At 35.2% G+C, this 20,201-nt stretch overlaps 1 protein-coding gene across 2 annotated transcripts in view; it reads right to left on the bottom strand.

The window, feature by feature from the left end:
- Nucleotides 1–12,342: 12,342 nt before the first annotated feature.
- Nucleotides 12,343–20,201, bottom strand: part of ACADM (acyl-CoA dehydrogenase medium chain) — a 48,672-nt gene continuing 40,813 nt past the window's right edge. The window contains exons 11-12 of one of the 2 annotated variants that reach the window (XM_082616425.1): nucleotides 14,437–14,685; nucleotides 12,343–13,145 (exon numbers count right to left, since the gene is read on the bottom strand). In XM_082616425.1, coding sequence (XP_082472551.1) covers nucleotides 13,074–13,145; nucleotides 14,437–14,685 — 321 coding nt within the window. In that variant the 3' untranslated portion in view covers nucleotides 12,343–13,073. The remainder of the gene's footprint in view (nucleotides 13,146–14,436; nucleotides 14,686–20,201) is intronic. The other variant, XM_082616426.1, reaches the window with a different exon arrangement.

The following is a 20,201-nucleotide window of genomic DNA, read 5'->3' as shown; positions in this document are numbered from 1 at the left end:
TTGATGCATAATGCAGATACACAATGCACAGTGGGGGCAGAGCGGAGGCCAAAGGACAGAGAAGAATATCTTTATGTTTAAAATTTTCTTGTCTTGCCTTAAAATATGAATTTTATTTCACAATAGTAATGTAATTTCCCAGCTTTCTTTTGCCTCTTAAATCAGATTGGAGAGGAGTGTTGTAGAGTGAGAAAAACCAAGGCAGAGAGGGAGAGGTCATGTCTCCTGGGAAAAGTAATACTCAAAATAAGAATAAGACAAGCATCCTATCCAAAATAAAACATTCAGGTCGAGGCAATAACTGCTGAAGTAATGAAAAGTAAGCCTCTCTTCCTACTTTATGAATTCATTCATCAGATATGTATTGGATGCCTAGAATGTGCCAAATATTATTTATTCTAGGTGTTGGGGTACAATGGTGAGCAAAATGGAAATATGTATAGGGAGTATCTGTTCTAGCAATTCTTGTAATTACATTCAGCAATTCTATTTCTAGCTATTTATCCTACATATATACTCCCTTGGCTATGAAGTGACATGTGCCAGAATATTCATAGCAGCAGTCTTCATAATAGCAAAAAATAACAAATATTTTAACCATCAAAAGGTGAAATAAACTATGGTGCAGCCATTATGCAGCCATTAAAAAGAATGAGGAAACTCTGCAAACATTGTGTGGAAAGATTTACAAAATATGTTAAGTGAAAACAAAAACAGAATGTACCAAACGATGTGCCTATATTCCATATGCTACTACTATCTGTGTGGGAAACAAAGGAAAAAAAATATATGGATATATTTGGGAATGCACAGAACCAAAGCAGTTACCTACTGGAGGAGAAATGGGTGGCTGTGGACAGGATTTAAGGAAAGCTTCTCACTGAGTACTCTGATACTTTTGAAACTTGGTATGTTTTACCTCTTCAAAAAAATGAAGATATCTCCCCTCCAAAGAAAAGTAGCTACCTATATATATATATATATATATATATATATATATATATATATATAAAACAAGTTCATCTCTGCCTCTAGACCTTCGCTGTCCAATACAGCCACATGGAGCACTTGAAATGTGACCACTCTGATTTGAGATGTGTTGTAAGTATAAAATACACACCCCATTTCAAAGACTTAGTAAGAAAAATAGAAATATCTCATTAATAATGTAAAAGTATTGATTGCTGAAATATTTTGGATATATTGGGTTAAAGTATTTTCTTAAACTTAATTTCATGTTATTTTTTACTTTTTTAATGTGACTATTAGAAAATTTTAAATTACACATGTAGATCACCTTATGTTTCCACTGGACAGTGCTGCTGTAGTCTATGAGCTTTATGAGAGCTGTAGTGTCTGTTTTGTTCACCATTTCATATATTACACATATCATTTTGTAAATAAAAGGATTCCTCTTTACCTACAATTTTGTTCAAAGACCATATTGTGACTGACTACAACTATGAATATAGTTTCATTAACATTCAATATCTAAACTGTTAACTCTGGTTTAACATCTTTATTATGTCATGGAATAGCATTTCCAGGGGACAACAGTATCATATTTTACCTAAGATGCCACTGACTATAAGACACATCCCAATTGCAAAAACATCAAAGGTAGAAAAAAATAGCCAATGGCTATTAACATAAAGCTTACCCAGATTTCTGAGATGTTAAATAAGAAAAAAAATGCATTTTGGAATGAATGAAACATAGTAACTGAGTCATTTTTTTAAATGAAGTGTATCTTATTTACAATGTTTCAAATGTACAGCAAAGTGTTTCAGTTTTATATATATATTATTTTTCAGATTCTTTTCAATTATAGGTGATTACAAGATATTGAGTATAGTTCCCTATGCTATAAAGTAGGTCCTTTTTGTTTACCTATTTCATAATAGTAGCGTGTATCTGTTAATGCTGAACTCCTAATTTATCTCCACCCCCCTCCCCCTGCTATCCTCTTTGGTAACCATAAGTTTGTTTTCTATGTCTAGTTCTGTTTTGTAAATAAGTTCATTTGTATCATCTTTTTAGATTCCACATATAAGTGATATCATATGATATTTGTCTTTGACTCACTTCACTTAATATGATAATCTCTAGGTCCATCCGTGTTGCTGCAAATGGCATTATTTCATTCTTTTTTATGGCTGAGTAATATTCCAGTGTGTGTGTGTGTGTGTGTGTGTGTGTGTGTGTGTATACACACACACACACACATATACATTTTCTTGATCCATTCATCTGTCAATAGATATTTAGGTTGCTTCCATGTCTTCACTATGAGTCATTTATTTCTGAAATAGCAAATGTAGAAGCAGAATATTACATGCTCCATGCTTCATATTACACTTGTAAAATTGTATTACCTTCTATATATTTTATGACATCCCTGATTTTTTTTATTCCTCCATTTTTGGATTCACTTCAAGCAAATGAAATCTTGTCTAAAGTCTTAGAATTGCAGGCCTTCTTAACTAAGTAGTTCCAATAATAAAAGGAACTCTGATAGGAAAGATGCAGGTATATAAGGACTAGAATTCTGGAGCGATTTAAGAGAAACTTTTAAACAAAGTTGTAGATGAAAAACATTTTAAAATGTAAAATCCTGTCCAAGGGACTTCCCTCGTGGTCCAGTGGCTAAGACTCCATGCTCCCAGTGCAGGGGACCCAGGTTCGATCCCTGATCAGGGAACTAGATCCCTCATGCCACACCTAAAAGATCCCACATGCAGGCAACAAAGATCCCGCGTGCCACGTCTAATACCCCGTGCAGCCAAATAAATAAATAAATATTTAAAACAAATAAAATGTAAAATCCTGTCCTTTAATTATGAACTATAAAAAAGAGCTTGAAGCTTAAAAAAAAAGATACATTGAGACATCTAGGTTTTAAGATTTAAATTGGTTGCTAGAAATTGGTTTTAATATATTATTTAATATATTATCCCTCCTTTTTTAATGAGTTAAATAAAATTTTTGACATGTATTCACTTTATATGCGTCATGATTTTACCATTTTGAAAATTATACATTTCCTTAGATACCCAAGTACACTTAACAGATAGAGGTAAGTAAACTGCATTGCTTGAGAATGGCACCTTAAGATCTACCCAAGGCAAAGCAGGTCTTTTCTTGGCTCTCACAGCCACTCCACAGCCTTAACTTTTCTGGACTCTATTTATGTAGGTTTTGCCCTCCTTACTGATTTTTTTTTTTCACCTCCTTACTGATTTTGTGTCTTGTTTTTGTTTCTGCTTCAGGCACAGTTCATAATTTAATCTCATTGGTGGCAATGATTGAGACTATGTTTTTATGACCCACTTGATGATCTCTGTCTGCTATAGAAGTCTATTCTCTCATGGGTGAGAAATGACAGAAAATCTGGTTTATTCACTCTTGTCTATGTGTGAGAGCTCTAATCAGTTAAGAATTTAAAGCCCACTGAAAATAAAATCAGCTTTGAGATCTGGACTGTTGAGTTTGTTTTTGGCCTGTGACTGAAGTTTTTGTAGATCTGAAACTTTTAAGTTCTCAGTGTGTCTGTTTGTCTAGAATTGAGGAAGGCTTTGACCTCTTATTGCACATCTATGAAATACTTTCCCACTTCTGAACAGTGTAAACTAATAGATTATGCCTCATATTGAGGAACTCTGTTCTGATTAGTTTATAAATAGGCACTTATATAAATGGGTTAGTCCCCAAATTAACAGAAAAATTGTGAAAATTAACTTCTAATACTTTGAACGAGCTAGACTTTAAAGGACAACAGTCATTCTGATAAAAACTACTAGCTCAAAAAACATTTTTAAAAATTCAAGTTCAGGGCTTCCCTGGTGGCGCGGTGGTTGGGAGTCTGCCTGCTGATGCGGGGGACGCGGGTTTGTGCCCGGGTCTGGGAGGATCCCACATGCCTCAGAGCGGCTGGGCCCGTGAGCCATGGCCGCTGAGCCTGCGCGTCCGGAGCCTGTGCTCCGCAACGGGGGGAGGCCACAACAGTGAGAGGCCCGCGTAACGCAAAAAAAAAAAAAAAAAAAAAAAAAAATTCAAGTTCACATAGTAAGATGAATCTGTGGACAAATTAGAGAGGTTTGTAATTTGGGTCAAAGAGAAAAACAGCTATGTGTCTTTTTCTCTAATTATCCGTACAATACAAGTATAGTACTGTATGTTTAAGTGCAGTTTATTTTTAAATGAAGAGACTAATTAGTCTGGATTTCCTAAACTTTTTATAATGATTTATTGTTCAAATTAGCTAACCTAACACCTAAATGAAGTTTAAGATTTTTTAAAATGTAATTTTGGGTTCCACCATATTGAATCATAAGTCTAACAAGATTTGTTTATTCCAACAGTAATTATATTTTGAATTATGTCAGATTATAGATAATTTCCATGATCTTCAGGAAATGTAAAACCTTGGACTGATATTGAATTAATTAATGAATAATCAAATATGCCTGGATTGTTTCTTGGATAGAATATTAAATCATTGATTATTGAACATAATTTTAAGCTTATATACTTTTGTTTCTTACTTTGATATGCTATGGAATAAGTTACATTTGGGTCAACTTAATAAATATGTTTCTTTTTGCCACTTCAAGGTGTAAAGGGATATGCATAGATGTATAAAGTTGTGTTAATATTCATGAGCTTTGCTAAAATGTTTGTGTGTGAAAAACAGTTCTCAATGACCTGCTTCCCAGCTTTCTCTGAAGTAGAAGTTAGTTTCTACAATTAAGTCATAATAATAAGGATTATTATATCACTAGAGTTGGGCCAATAGTGATAGAGAAATACAACTCGGTATGTGTTTTTTATTTTTCAAGAGAAAATGAGTAGTTTTGTTCCAAGTATCAGCTTGTTCTAGAATATGAAAAAGCATTGTGAAGGACAAAACTTTAGGAAAGTGAATTTTATTTGCCTTGGTGTGTAATACCTGAATCTGAAAAAAAACACTGGAAGGTGCTAAAATTTTGGCAAAGTTCACTCAGCTTTATGGGGCTTGCTTACTTGGTTTACTGATTGACCCCTTCACCAAAGGTAAAAGGTTACTCTTTACCGTCTGCATACATACCAGAGATTTTGTCTTACAGAATAAATTTTCTGTGTTCTATGTGTTGAAATTTTAATACCCTTATTTTTAAAAAAGGCACAAAGTTTCCTCATTTGAGAAACAAAGTTCTGTGTAATCATGTTATATTTTTCTGTGTTTATTTTTATTTATTGTCCCTTTAATTAAATAGGTAAACAAGTGTTCTTTCTCAGGTACCTATAATCCTATCTTAATCAAGTGATCAGATCATCTCTGACATCTCTTGATTTTGCCTTCTCAAGGTTAAATCTTGAATTTAGAAAAATAAAAATTTCAGGGTATATTTTACATCTAAATGTATCTTTGAAATTTCCTGGAGGAGAGGGATTGGGAGGCTGGAAAATAAAAAAATCTATTCTTTCACCTCATAAAAAGAAAGACATTAGAAATAATTAAGTTTATTTCATGTGCCCCATATTTCTTATTTACCAACACTATACTGTGGGAGCTTTATAGAAAAATTTGGTAAATATTTCAGATTGACTCAGCCTTCCATAGCTTAAATTTGTATAGGTAAAATGTTATTAATATAAATATGTCCAAAATTGTATACTTTATGAGAAGGCCCTGGAGATTTGTCAATTCTCTTTGTTTCCCTCAGGGAAATAATGGTTAAATTCTTATGAAATAATTATGCACTATGCTGTAATAGAGATTTAAACTCACTTCCATTCTGATATTATTGGGTGTCTATACAACTTTCAGTCTTGGTCATTACAATGGACTGAATGTTTCTGTCCCCCCACAAGTTCATATGTTGAAATCCGAATCCCCAGTGTGATGGTATTAGTAAGTGGGACCTTTAGGAGGTAATTAGGTCATAAGGGTACAGTCCTTATGAATGGGATTAGTGCCCTTATAAAAGGGACCCCAGAGAGCTCTCTCACCCTATTTCTGCCATGTTAGTGTAAAAGACGTTAGAAGTCTGCAACACAGAAGAGGGCAGGCATCTTGATCTTAGACTTCCTAGCCTCTAGAACCGTGAGAAATACATTGTTGTTTAAACCACTCAGTCTATGGTGTCAACTGAAAAAAAATGTACAACAGAAAAACTGTGAGTTGTGTTTATTCAGTGTCTTACTGAGGACTATAGCCCAGGAGACAGACTTTCAAATAGCTCTGAGAAACTGTTCTGAAGAGGTAATGGGGGAGGTCAGTATACATGTGATTGTGGTGAAGGGGGTATATGCAACCCAGCACACATCTCTTTAGAAGGTTGCTGCTATACATGAAGAACAGATATCTTAGTTAATGGTTTTAGTGCTTTTCTAAGTATGGGAAGATGCAAGAATCCAGGTTCATAAAAAATTTCTCCTGAAAGTACCTATTTTTCCTGAAGGTCTGTTCTGTCAGTTTTCCCAGAGCATAGAATGCCTCATTCTGCCCTGAATTCCTTTCAGGCTGTGTTGAAGGTCAGTGACTGCAGGGGCTAAGAGCTTAGTTCTTAACAGAACTGGATGGTAAGTAACATTCTTTAGTTGGCAATGGTATTGTTGTAGCAGCCTAAACTAAAACGGTTATCTACAGATAGTTTCTCTTTTACTCTGATGCTAGCTTGAGGGCTCTGTCTATAGATGTACAGGCCAAAGTTTGTACATTCAGGAACGGACAGTCTCAGAGCCTCATGGGAAGAATCAGGTGCTTTGAACTGTCAATAGAGACATCAAAGAATAGTTTTGTGGGTACACATTTCCAAACTGACATAGCTTAGACAAATTTCACACCATACCAGTGGACTGAGTCAGGATTTCTAGAACTCTTTTGTCTAGAAGCAGACCTTTCTTTTTTTTTAATCAATTTTGGTTCATCTTTTTATTATTTTATTTATTTACTTTTAAATTTTATTTAAATTTATTTTTTTTTGGCTGCGTTGGGTCTTTGTTGCTGTGCATGGGCTTCCTCTAGTTGCGGCCAGCGGGGGCTACTCTTCATTGCAGTGCGCGGGCTTCTCACTGCGGTGGCTTCTCTTGTTGCGGAGCACAGGCTCTAGGCACGTGGGCTTCAGTAGTTGTGGCATGCCGGCTCTAGAGCACAGGCTCAATAGTTGTGGTGCATGGGCTTAGTTGCTCCATGGCATGTGGGATCTCCCCGGACCAGGGCTCGAACCTGTGTCCCTTGCATTGGCAGGAGGATTCTTAACCACTAGAAGCAGACAGCTTCTTGAAAGTAGTTTACTGATCCAAGATCCAATAGAGCAATTACAGAGAACTGAAGGGACCAATGAGGGAAATTTAATCATGGTTACTTGTTTGGAATATTGTTTATGCAGTTGTTATGTTCTATTTTTATGGGTATCTAAGGAAGCCCTTTTTAATTCTTAGGCTATCTCTAGTCTTCAATTTAGTAGATTCTGCTTTTGTAAACTGGAATTTTAAAATGGTATCTGATTCTGTGTCCCCAGAATTTAGAAACATTTACTGAGTCTCCTTACATTTCCTGGCAATATCAAAAGGAATCTTTACTCCTGTTTACCAGGATATAATTGAACAAATTGATTGTGTAACCAAAGCCATACCTGGAGTGTCATAATTGAGACCAATTCACATTTACTCATGTATGACAAACCCATTATTAAAAAAACAAGTTGACTTTATATGTAGAGTCAATGCCTACAAAGCTGCCCCAGTAAAACTGGAATGGTACCTGGCTTACAAGTTCCCAGTCTTACAGATGGTAAGGAAGGTCCCTTCTCTAGTAAATTTTAGAGATGCTGAGGAAGAAATTTACCTAAAGTCTTAGGTAAATTTCTAGGTAAATTTCTTAGGTAAATTTCTACTGGAGAAATCTGGTAGATAGTTTCTTGAGCTTGGTTCCAGAGGCTTTTAGAAGTCCAATTTCAGTGGCCTTATGAAAACTTTCATACAGAGGTTAATCCTGCAGCTTTAATAATTGTTCAATATTGCACATCTCTGGATTTGCAAAGTAAATCTGAGGAGGCCTACATAGTTAACACCCTTACTGTACAAAGGTAATCAAGCCAAACCTAATGAAACCTGTCTTTTTGTATCAAGAGTAATCTTGGCAGATTATTTATGCTCACATGAAAAGAGACTGTCAAAACACATTGTCAAAGACTTGGAAATGTATAAAAGAAATTATTGAGTGTCCTTTTAGTGGACTGCTAGATATTATCTCATGGATCCTCTGAAGAGGTATATACCTGTGATTGTCTACTGGCTGGGTAAACTGTTTTACAACTCTGTTAAAAATTAAATTATAGAAAATGGAGAGTAATGAAAATGAGCCATGAACTACAAGTGGTTTCTCCTGTATAGAAAAGATGACCCCTGGGACTTCCCAGGCTGTCCAGTGGTTAAGACTCTGTGCTCTCAATGCAGAGGGCACGGGTTCGGTCCCTGGTCAGGGAAATAAGACCCTGCATGCCACATAGTGTGTCCTAAAAAAAAAAGAGAAGATGACCCCCTCTTTAGGTTTTTCGCCCTACCAGTTTTACATCTATTAGCAAATTCTTTTAAGCGTTTCTAACTGCCGATATGTCTGTTCTTCAAATTCTCCCTTATACTAGTTTTAACATCTTGTTAGTTGTCTCATTCATTAATTAATTATATGAAACCTTAAAAAAAAAAAAAAAACCTGTTGCCTATAGAGTTCAATCTCCAAAGAACTTTTGTATTATCTGGTTACAGGGTATATATTCAAATCAATGGGTGTCATTCTAGAAGCCATGTAAACAGCCTTTTTTTTTTTTTTTTAATTCAGAGGAGTCTTGGAATAAACTCTTCTCCCTATGTGCAAATTGATGACTCTGGTAGATTCCTTAAACATTCAATAAATTTGCCATAAACATACCAGATCTTTTATAAAATTATGTATTTTCCAGGAACCATCAAGTCACAGATGTAGGCAACTAACAATCGTTTGTAGTCTGACCCTACCTATCCTCCTGGCTGTAATGGCCCTCGCCAGTCAGCTTTTGTAAGTGGCAGGAAATCTAATATATAAGTATTAGGTCTTATTCTATCATGGGATCAAAGAAGCAGAGGAAGAAGCTATGCTATAGAACGAGAAAGAATGAAACATGACAGGGAAAGTAGAGTTGAGAGATAGAAATGTACTATTTCATGGGTTCCTAAAGACTATTTGGGTTCTAGATCCTTCCTAAAACTGACTCTGTTCCAGCCTTCAGATCCATGAGGCACTTCAATATACTTAAAATATATTTGTCCATATTTAGCTTAAGTAGCTTAAGTTCATTTGTGTTACTTGTGACTAAAAGCACTTAATTGATAGTTATATAATTGCTTAATGCTTATCAAAGGTACTTTAATATTCTCATTATGTGGCTTTGGAATACAGTTACATGTCTAGAAGCTTTATATTTACAATATGTAGGTGAATTTTTGAACTTGTGTAAATTCAAATTTGCATTTGGAATGTATGTATTCCTTTTAACTTGTAATTTCTATGTAATATCCAATTTATTTAGAAATCTCCTACCAATCTTGAGCTGTACCATTAAAACACAGTTTCATAATTGAGCATGAAAAAGCCATTTAAACTTTCTTGGTAAAAGATTAGATTTTTATTTTCATAATTTAGTGAGGTGTAAGAGGAAATGGATTTGGTTTTTGTCCCCAGTCCCTGGGTGAGTCTGTAAGTGAAAGTGGGGTCCAGCTGCTCGCCACTCAAAAGCTAATAAAGAGGCAAGGTTGGTGGAAAAGAAAGTTTGCTTTATTCTGGATGCCTGCAACGGGGGGCGGGGCCAGGGGAGGAAGGACAGATGCCTGTCCAAAGGCTGACTCCCCGCCAGCCTGACAGTCAGGAGGCAAGAGCTTTTATACAGAGGGAGGGGGCTACATGCAGAAATGGCATAGTCAGCTCTGACAGTCATCTTGAAATTGGTCATGTAGTGGTCTGACCAGTGTCATCCTGATTGTTTTAAGTACAGTTAATCTTCAGTTCCAGGGTCAGTTTGTTCCCATTTCCTTGAGGCCAGTTCTCAGAATTGTAGCAGCTTATGTCATGGCTACAGTCTGGTCATAATGTAGTTAACTTCTTCCACCTGGTGGGGCTTTCAGTGTCTATAAGACAGCTCACACGATATGGCTCAGAATATTATCTATAGCCCTTGAGGAGGAGCTAAAGGTCCTTGACTTTGCTTCCTGACTAAACTATTATTGTTTTGTCCTGTTTGACTTTTCTTTGCTTCTGCATTTTCTCACTTCTCTGATTAAACTTATTCTTTGGCTAAAGTTTTTCCACAGACAAAAGGCAGGTGAAGGACATGGGGTTGGGGGAGAAGGACCATAGGGTCCTGCTCCGTTTCACGCTCATCAAGTCCTTGGAATTTCCTGAGCAACAGGAGTATCTTTTATTATTTAAAAAAATAAATTTTAGGGACTTCCCTAGTGGTGCAGTGGTTAAGAATCCACCTGCCAACGCAGGGGACACAGGTTCAAGCCCTGGTCCAGGAAGATCCCACATGCCTTGGAGCAACTAAGCCCATGCACCATAACTACTGAGCCTGCGCTCTAGAGCCTGTAAGCCACAACTACTGAGCCCATGCGCCACAACTGCTGAAGCCTGCGCACCTAGAAGCCCGTGCTCCACAACAAGACAGTACAATAAGAAGCCGGCACACCACAACAAAGAGTAGCCCCCGCTCGCCACAACGAGAGAAAGCCTGCACACAGCAACAAAGACCCAACGCAGCCAAAAAATAAATGAATGAATGAATAAATAAATAAATTCAAAAAAATTTATTTAGTTATTTGGCTGCACCAGGTCTTAGTTGCAGCACACAGGATCTTCATTGCAGCATGCGCGATCTTTAGTTGCAGCATGCGGGATTTTTTTTTGTGGCATGTGGGATCAAGTTCCCTGACCAGGGATCGAACCCAGGCCTGCACTGGGAGTGTGGAATCTTAACTGCTGGACAACCAGGGAAGTCCCTCTTTTATTATTCATAATGAGCCCCTTTCAAAAGATCATAGTAGAGTTTGTGCTAATGAGGTGACTTAGGGTGGAGCCCCTAAAGAGGCTCAGGATGGGGCCAATCACCAGAAAGACCAAGTAATTAGAGGGTAGTGTTGTGGTCTAAACTGCCCCCCCACCCTCGCCCCAAATTCATATGTCGAAGCCCTAACCATTCCCATGTGACCATGTTTGAAGACAGGGACTTAAGAGAAGTAATTGAATTAAATGAGGTCATAAGGGTATGGCTCTAATCTAATAAAACTGGTGTCTTTGTAAGAAGAAGAGACACCAGAGCTCACTCTCTCACTATGCATGTGCACAGACAAGAGGCCATGTGAGAACACAGTGAGAATGTAGCTGTCTAGGAGCCAGGATGAGAGGCCTCAACAGAAACCAACCCAGATGGTACCTTGATCTTGGACTTCTAGCCTCCAGAACTATGAAAAAATAAATTTCTGTTGTTTAAGCCACCCAGTTTGTGGCATTTTGTTATGGCAACCTTAGCCAACTAATGCAGGTGGGAACTTCAACCCCACGCTTGACATCTGGGGAGGAGAGGGAGGCTGTAAATTCTCTACAGAAACTTGAACGATGAGATTCAGGAGTTTTCAGATTAGTGAACACACTGAGGTACTGGGAGGGTGGTACATTGGAAGAAGTTATGAAAGCTCGGTGTCTCTCCTTATACCTTGCCCTTTGCATTTCCTCCTTTGTAATAAATCAGTAAATGTATTTTACCTGAGTTCTGTGACCCATTCTAGCAAATTATCAAACCCAAGGGTAAGGTCATGGGAATACCCGAATTTGTAGCCAAAGTGGTCAGAAGTGTGGGTAGCCTGGGGATCCAGGACTTATAGTGGTGTTGCTGAAGTGAGATACCACTTCAGATGGAGTGGGCGGAGCCCTTACACCTGTGGAGTCTGATGCTAACTATTCTAAGTTACTGTCAGAATAGGATTGAACTATGGATTCCCAGTTGGTATCAGAATTGAAAAATCATAAGTGATGTCAGAAGCACCATTTAGTATAACATATTTTAGCAGTATTTGATGTTTAGGATTACCAAGAAATAGTAAATTCACATTTGGTTCTTTCATTATTTCATACTGATATTTTCTGAAGTATCTAATAATGCAATCTAATGAACAAATGGACAGGTAACTGCCGTTCAAAATCAAAACATGATTTTTTTTCTATCACAGTAAATAAATCAAGTACACACTATTGCATGAAGTAGTAAGACGTCTTGAAAAGAATACAGATACACAAATTGAACAGATACACAACACTGAACAATTTTAGTTAAGTTTATTTTTAGAATGTATATGCATGGAATGAGACTGTACAGTAGACCAAAGGTTAACCAGAGGCCAATAGAGTCATATAAAAATAATTTAAGGGAAATTTTATTGATTTATTTTAAATAAGGCAAGTGAAATGTGGGCTCAGAATTAAACAAGATTTTCAAGTAACTTTTGGTCGTATAAAGGGAGAATATGAACATCAAATTTTTGGTTATTACTGTACAAAATGGAAAACAAATGCTTTTCAAATTGCAGTAAAATTAACTCCTCTAACACAAATACCACTAAGTCTACAAAGTCACTGGCAAGTTATTTAAATTCTAGAATACTTTCTCAATGTAAATTTTGGAACATTCTGAATACTTTTATAAACCCTCCTTCCTGTCACTGGAAAAACACTGAAATTCCAAGAAATTTCTGTTACTTTAATTATAAGAGGTCAAAACAACAAGCCAAATGTATCTTTCTAGGTCAATGTGATTCAGGTACAGTGGAACTAAAGGACAACACATAATTTTAATAAAACCAAATTTATTATAGAAAAGGCAAGTCATAAAGCTAAACAAAAATAGAATACTATTAGCATCAGTTGCATAGGTTTAGTATAAGAGTACTTATTTTAAAATTTTTACTGGAAAAAACCTTAAAGCCCGCTCTTTCTCTTTCCTGGAGTTTTAAGTAGTAGATCATGTTCTAATTACTCAACAATTACTAACATGGTGATCTGGTTAATTTTTATACCTGCCAATGTGTTCACGGGCTATAATAATCCTTTGAATTTGTGCTGTACCTTCATAAATCTGCAAAAAATAAGAAAATACATGTAGGTTAAATATCTTCCGTATGTAAACACCCAGTATTTCGGACAGTACTCTAAGCTCCACTGCAATACCAAACTGAATCAAACCATATATAAGGTCTGTAGTCTACAGTGATTCTGAAACTTGATTTTCTGAAACCCAGGAAAATACATAAATTCTCTAAAGATTAGTTAAAATTATTATAAAAACTCATTTACCAAAATTTTGGAGGACAGTCTTAAAACATCAAAGAAAAGGATATTAACATTTCAAAAAGTGTTTGGGAAATCTAAAGTTCAATGTTGCTAAAATATTTAACCAACTTTTTTGAACTGTTTTTAGCTAGTTGTCGCCTTCAGTCATTTTCTGTTCTGCTCTTAAACCTGATTTTTATCTCTTGTTGCCTAAGGAACACAGTTGCTAAAGAAAAAGATGCTGGAAGGATTTGTTTTTGTTCGTTTAGGTAGCCCTAGTAGCCAGCCCTCACTTCCAGTTTAAACTTCTAACCATTTATTAGTTCAGATGGCAGAGAAAAGCTAAAACGTAATAATTACAAGCTCCAGGGAAGGGAGAGTATTACCAGATAAACCCATAACTTTGGATAAGGCACAAATTCTGGTTCTCAGTTTTTTCAAGTCTAAATTGAGGGGCTGCACTGTCTAAATTTCTTTCTCTAACATTCTATGATTCTACCTCTGGATTTCAAATGACTGGATTTGTCAAATAATTTGCTGGGGGTTGAGGAAAGCAAGGGAAGAGATATTGAGAATCATGGCTTATAATTACTTAAACTACATGTGGACATGAGCATTTATTTCACTAAATTACTCCTATCTCTAAGTTTTTCTAACCATGAATTTAATTTATAAGACAGAGTCATCTATATCACTTTCTCCTCATGTTGTTTTTTTATCTCCCAAATATGACTTCAAGAGTTGTCAGGTGAGATTCAAAATAAAATAATTTAATTAATTTAAATGATACACATACTTTTAGGAGAGCAAAGAGTGGGTTACAATTAGCTGGGATGTTAAGAATCAAAGAAGGCTGATCCAGACATCCTGTACATGTCTGCACCATTTACTTTGTTAGCCTATTCTCTCTCAAGGAATACACTTCAATGTAACATTCTTCCTTGTGTTAATTAGTTCCAAAAATTTAGGCTCACAGCCATTTATTACAATGATTTATTATTACCTGTGACATAAAAATCTATAAACAATCAGAAATCTACTATGTCATTTATATTATGTTCCTTAAAAATCAATAAAAATCATCTTTAACACCCTACCTGATAGATCTTGGCATCCCTCATTAGTTTTTCTACAGGATATTCTGTATTATATCCGTTGCCTCCGAAAATCTGAACAGCATCAGTAGCTACCTGATTTGCAATATCTCCAGCAAATGCCTTTGCAATAGAAGCAAAATAGGTATTTCGGCGACCAGAATCAACCTCCCAAGCTGCTCTCTGGTAACTCAATCTAGCTAGTTCAACTTTCATTGCCATGTCAGCCAGCAAAAATGATACTCCTTGGTGCTAGAATTAAACAGAAAAAAGTTTAAGGATATTTACTGACTAAAAGTTTTTTCCCTGGAACTTTTTTTTTAACTTTTAAAACTAATTTTAGACTTAAAAAGTTACACTCTGCTTCCTCCAGTGGTAACATATTACAAAACCATAGTATAATAAACATTGGTAAAATGTTATCAGTTAAACTATATACTTTATTCAAATTTGGCCATGTTTTCCACCAATGTCCTTTTTCTGTTGAAAGATCCCATCCAGGATTCCAACTGAATTAAGTTGCTATTTCTTCCTAGTCTTTCCTTCTCTTTCATGACCATGGTGCACTTTTGAATAATACTGATTGGTTATTTTTTTGTAGACTGTCCCTCAATTTGGGTTTGCCTGATGTTTTCTCAGGAGTGGAATGAGGTTATACTTTTTGACAAAAATACCACAAAAATTATATGGATCCTTCAGAGTATCTTCTGGCACTTTTTAAAGAAAATTGCCATAGGTAGTGAAAAATAATGTGGCACTGTATCAGGTGCTGATGGGAAAGTGACAAAGACAAATAAAAGATGTTTCTTATCCTCTACAGGTTCATAATTAAATAGGAGACTTAGACAAATACGTTCAAGAGGAGACAGTAAGTTTTCTATGAGTTATATGGCCAAGATATGTTATAAGATGGAAATATGTTCACCATACCTTGATATGTGAAAATTTCAAAAATGTAGTATGCTTACAGTGTTGGAAAAATATATTCATGACCCCAAAAGAGCAGAACACACATTCTGTTAAACAGCACATGGAACATTCTGCAGGATAGATAACGTGAGGCCACAAAAAAAGTCTCAATAAATGTAACAGGGTTGAAATCATGTCAAACATCTTTTTTGACCACAATGGTAGAGCCTATAAATCAACTACAAAGACAAAAAAAAATCCTGCAAAAAACACAAACGTGGAATCTAAACAACATGCTACTAAAAAACCCAATGGTTCACTGAAGAAATCAAAGAGGAAATTTAAAAATACCTGGAGACAAATGAAAATGGAAACACAATATTCTAAAATCTATGGGACATAACAAAGGCAGTTCTAAGAAGTTTACAGCAATACAGGCCTTCCTCAAGAAACAAGAAAAATCTCAAATAGACAATTAACCTTACACATAAAGAGACTAGAAAAAGAAAAGCAAATAAGTCCAAAGTTAATAGAACAAAGGAAATAATACAGCTCAGAGTGGAAATAAATGAAATCAAGACAAAAAAATACAAAAGAGATCAATGAAACTAAGAGCTGATTCTTTGAAAAGATAAACAAAGTTGATAAATCTTTAGCCAGACTCATCAAAAAAAGACAGGACCCAAACAAATAAAATCAGAAACAAAAGAGGACAAGATGCAACCAATATCACAGACACACAAAATATCATGAGATTACTACAAAAATGACATGCCAACAAATCAGACAACCTGGAAGAAATGGGTAAATTCATTTAGACATATAACCTAAGAAGACTAAATAAGGAAGAAAAATTTGAACAGACCAATTACTAGTAATGAAATTGAATCAGTAATGAAAAACTCCCAAGAAACCAAAGTCCAGGACCAGACAGCTTCACAGGTGAATTCTACCAGACATTTAACAAAGACTTAACACCTATCCTTTTCAAACTATTCCAAAAAATTGAGAAAGGAATGCTCCCAAACTCACTCTACAAAGACAGCATTACTCTGATACCAAAAGCAAATCACTACCAAAAACAAAAAGTAAAAATACATAAAAATTATAGGCCAATATCCCAGATGAACATAGATGCTAAAATCCTCAACAAATAATAGCAAACCAAATTCATTAATATCTTAAAAAGATCATATACCATGAGATCAAGAGGGATTTATTCCAGGGATGCAAAGATGGTTCAATAGCCGCAAGTCAGTCAACGTGATAAACCATGTTAACGAAATGACGGATAAAAACCATATAAACATTTCAATAGATGCAGAAAAAGCTTTTGACAAAATTCAACACCCATTTATGATAAAAACACTCAACCAAGTGTGTGTAGAGGGAACATACCTCAACATAATTAAGGACATAAATGACAAAAACCACAGCTAACATCATACTCAATGGCAAAAAGCTGAAAGCATTTCCTCTAAGATCAGGAACAAGACAAGGATGCCCACTCCCACCACTTTTATTCAACACAGAATTGGAAGTCCTATCCACAACAATCAGACAAGAAAAAGAGGTAAAAAGCATCCACACTAGAAAGAAAGGAGTAAAACTGTCACTGTTTGCAGATGATGATATAGAAAACCCTATAGACTCCACCAAAAAAACTATTAGAATGCTGTAGCATTTTTATACACTAATAATGATCTGTCAGAAAGAGAAAAGAAAATAATTCCATTTACAATTGCATCAAAAAGAATAGCTAGGAATAAAAGTAATCAAGGAGGTAAAAGACCTGTACTCTGAAAACTGTGAGGCATTGATGAAAGAAACATAGATGATACAAATAGAAAGAGAGTCCATGCTAATGGATTGGAAGAATTAATATTGTTAAAATACCCATATTATCCAAAGCAATCTACAGATTCATAACAATATGAATACCAAAATACCAACAGAATTTTTCACAGAACTAGAATAATCCTATAATTTGTATGGAACCAAAAAGACCCTGAAAAACCAAAGCAATCTTGAGAAAGAACAAAGCTGGAGGTATCATGCTTCCTGATTTCAAATTATACTACAAAGCTATAGAAATCAAAACAGTATGACACTGGCACAAAAAGAGACACATAGATCAATGGAACAGAATAGAAAGCCCAGAAATAAATGAACACTTATATGATCAATTAATCTTCAACAAAGAAGGTAAGAATATACAATGGGGAAAAGACAGCCAGTTTAAAAAATGGTCAGCTACATGCAAAAAACAACTGGACCATTTCTTTACACCATATACAAAAATAAACTCAAAATGGATTAAAGAATTAAAAGTAAGACCAGAAACCATAGAACTCCTAGAAGAAAACAGAGGCAGTATGCTTTTTTACATTGGTCTTATCAATATTTTTTGGATCTGTCTCCTCAGGCAAGGGCAACAAAAGCAAAAATAAACAAATGGAAGTAGATAAAAGTAAAAACTAAAAAGCTTTTGTACAGTGAAGGAAATCAACAAAATGAAAAAGCAACCTACTGAATGGGAGAAGATATTTGCAAATGATATATTTGATAAGGGTTAATATCCAAATTACATTAAAAAAAGCAACTTATCAAAAAAAGAAATCCAATAAAAAATGGGCAGAGGACCTGATTAGATATTTTTCCAAAAACACAAAGATGGCCAATAGACACATGAAAAGATGCTCAAAGTCACTAATCATCAGGAAAATGCAAATCAAAACCACAGTGAAATATTGCCTCACACCTGTCAGAAAGGCTGTTATCAAAAAGACAACCAATAACAAGTGTTGGCGACAATGTGGAGAAAATGAAACCCTCATGTACTGCTGGTGGGAATGTAAATTGGTGCAGCCACTATGGAAAACAGTATATAGGTTCCTAAAAAAATTAAAAATAGTACTATCATATGATCCAGCAATTCCACTTCTGGGTTTACCTGAAGAAAAGAAAAACACTAATTCAAAAAGATATATGCACTCCCATGTTATATAAATAAATAAGTCATAGGGATGTTATATACAGCATAAGGAATATAGTCAATAATACTACAGTAATTTAGTATGTTGAAAGATGGTTACTAGACTTATAGTGGTGATCATTTCTTAATGTGTTTGCCTGTCAAATCACTATGTTGTACACCTGAAACCAATATAATATTGTATGTCAACTATACGTCAATTAAAAAAACCACAAACACATGTACTATATATATATATATATTTTTTTTTTTTGGAAAAAGGGAATATAGAGCAAAATGAAAAAATTTACAGTAATTTTCTCTGGACAACGGGATTATGAATAACTTTTTTTACTTAATTTTACTTATATTGTATCATAAATTATTCTACAATGGACATGGAATGGAACATATCCTTTAATATACATCCAAAGAAGTCCTAAAGGCATTCAGAAACAAGAATACTAAGATTATTAGAAAGGTGCTTTGTGTAGTATGCAACACCAAAATGGGTTTTGAAGACCAATAGGTTATAAAAAAGACCACACACATTCTATGACTGTGTACAAACTAATAGGAACTAAAGGTCACAGAAAATAAAACAAAAAACTGAGGTGTTCAATTTCATATATTTACTCTGTTTAGTACTTTAGAACATGACAAGTTGCTTGAGACCAGTGTGGTAATTAAGTCTTAGAGGAGGCATTATTAACCAATGTGAATAATTCCTATGTAGGATAAGGAAAGTAATATCTTCCCTTATTACTATCTGCCTGAATTGTGTCCATTCTTCTAAGTCAATGATTCTTTCAGTTTTTTGTTTTTGGTTTCATTTTTGAATAGGTAATACAACCACCAGTTGAAAGTTCAAATTTTCTTCCTACTTGTATCATCACTGCCCTTCCCCACCCCATTTAGTTCCCCCTCCTGGAGGTAATCAGGTTAACAGTTTTTCATTTTCTCAGAGATATTATATACACACGTAAGCAAATACATCTATTGTCTATCCCTCATTTTTTTCCCGCCCCCCCATTGTCTCTCCCTTTTTTATGCATATGGTAGCCTACCATTTTGATGGGTTTTCATTTTGCTTTTCTTACTTATCAATAAATCTAAGCACTCTATATATCAATACATAGAGAACTTCTTTATTCTTTTTTAGAACTGCAGGGTATTCCACTGTATTGATGATCAAAATCTTGGCTGTTTATAGTATTAGGCTGTTTCCACACAATGCTGAAATAAACAACCTATAAATATGTCATGTTGCACATAATGGGAGTATATCTGAAAGATAAATATTATATGAAATATAGCTGTAGGATAACCATTGCAATGTGGGCCTAAAGGTAGGTACTTTAGATATATATTGCCAAAATGTGGTTCATAAAAGTTACACCAATTTATATTCTCATTGGCATTAGGCAGAATCACTTATTTCACTACAGCCTCAGCAACCTGGTATAACATGCCCATGCTTCTCTTGAAAGATTTTGATTTAAAAATCTAGGGTGGTACCCAGTTTATGTTTTTAATTAATACTCCCAAAGAGTCGCATTCAGTTCCATTTCAGCCCATGCTTTGAGAAACTCTTTTCTAAATCCAGCTCAGAATCCCTGTAACACGTCTAGCCCAAGACAGTCTCTCTCCTTTTGGTTCTGTAACCCTGTATGTAGATCTCATTTTGGGACTTAATGTTATATTGCTCTATATTATTTCTTAATATTTCTTTTCTGATATGTATCTTATCTCCAAAGTCAATGGCTCCTGAAGGCAGAGGCTATATCAAACTTCTTTTATATCTCTGGAAATAGCACATGTAGAGTGTGCAAAGAGGACAGACTCTTTAATAAGTGACTACTTGGGTTCAAATCTTTTTTTTTTC

Source organism: Mesoplodon mirus, assembly GCF_964341445.2.
Source record: "Mesoplodon mirus genome assembly, chromosome: 3".
NCBI lineage: Eukaryota > Metazoa > Chordata > Mammalia > Artiodactyla > Ziphiidae > Mesoplodon > Mesoplodon mirus.
This window is presented reverse-complemented; position numbering and strand designations above follow the sequence as displayed.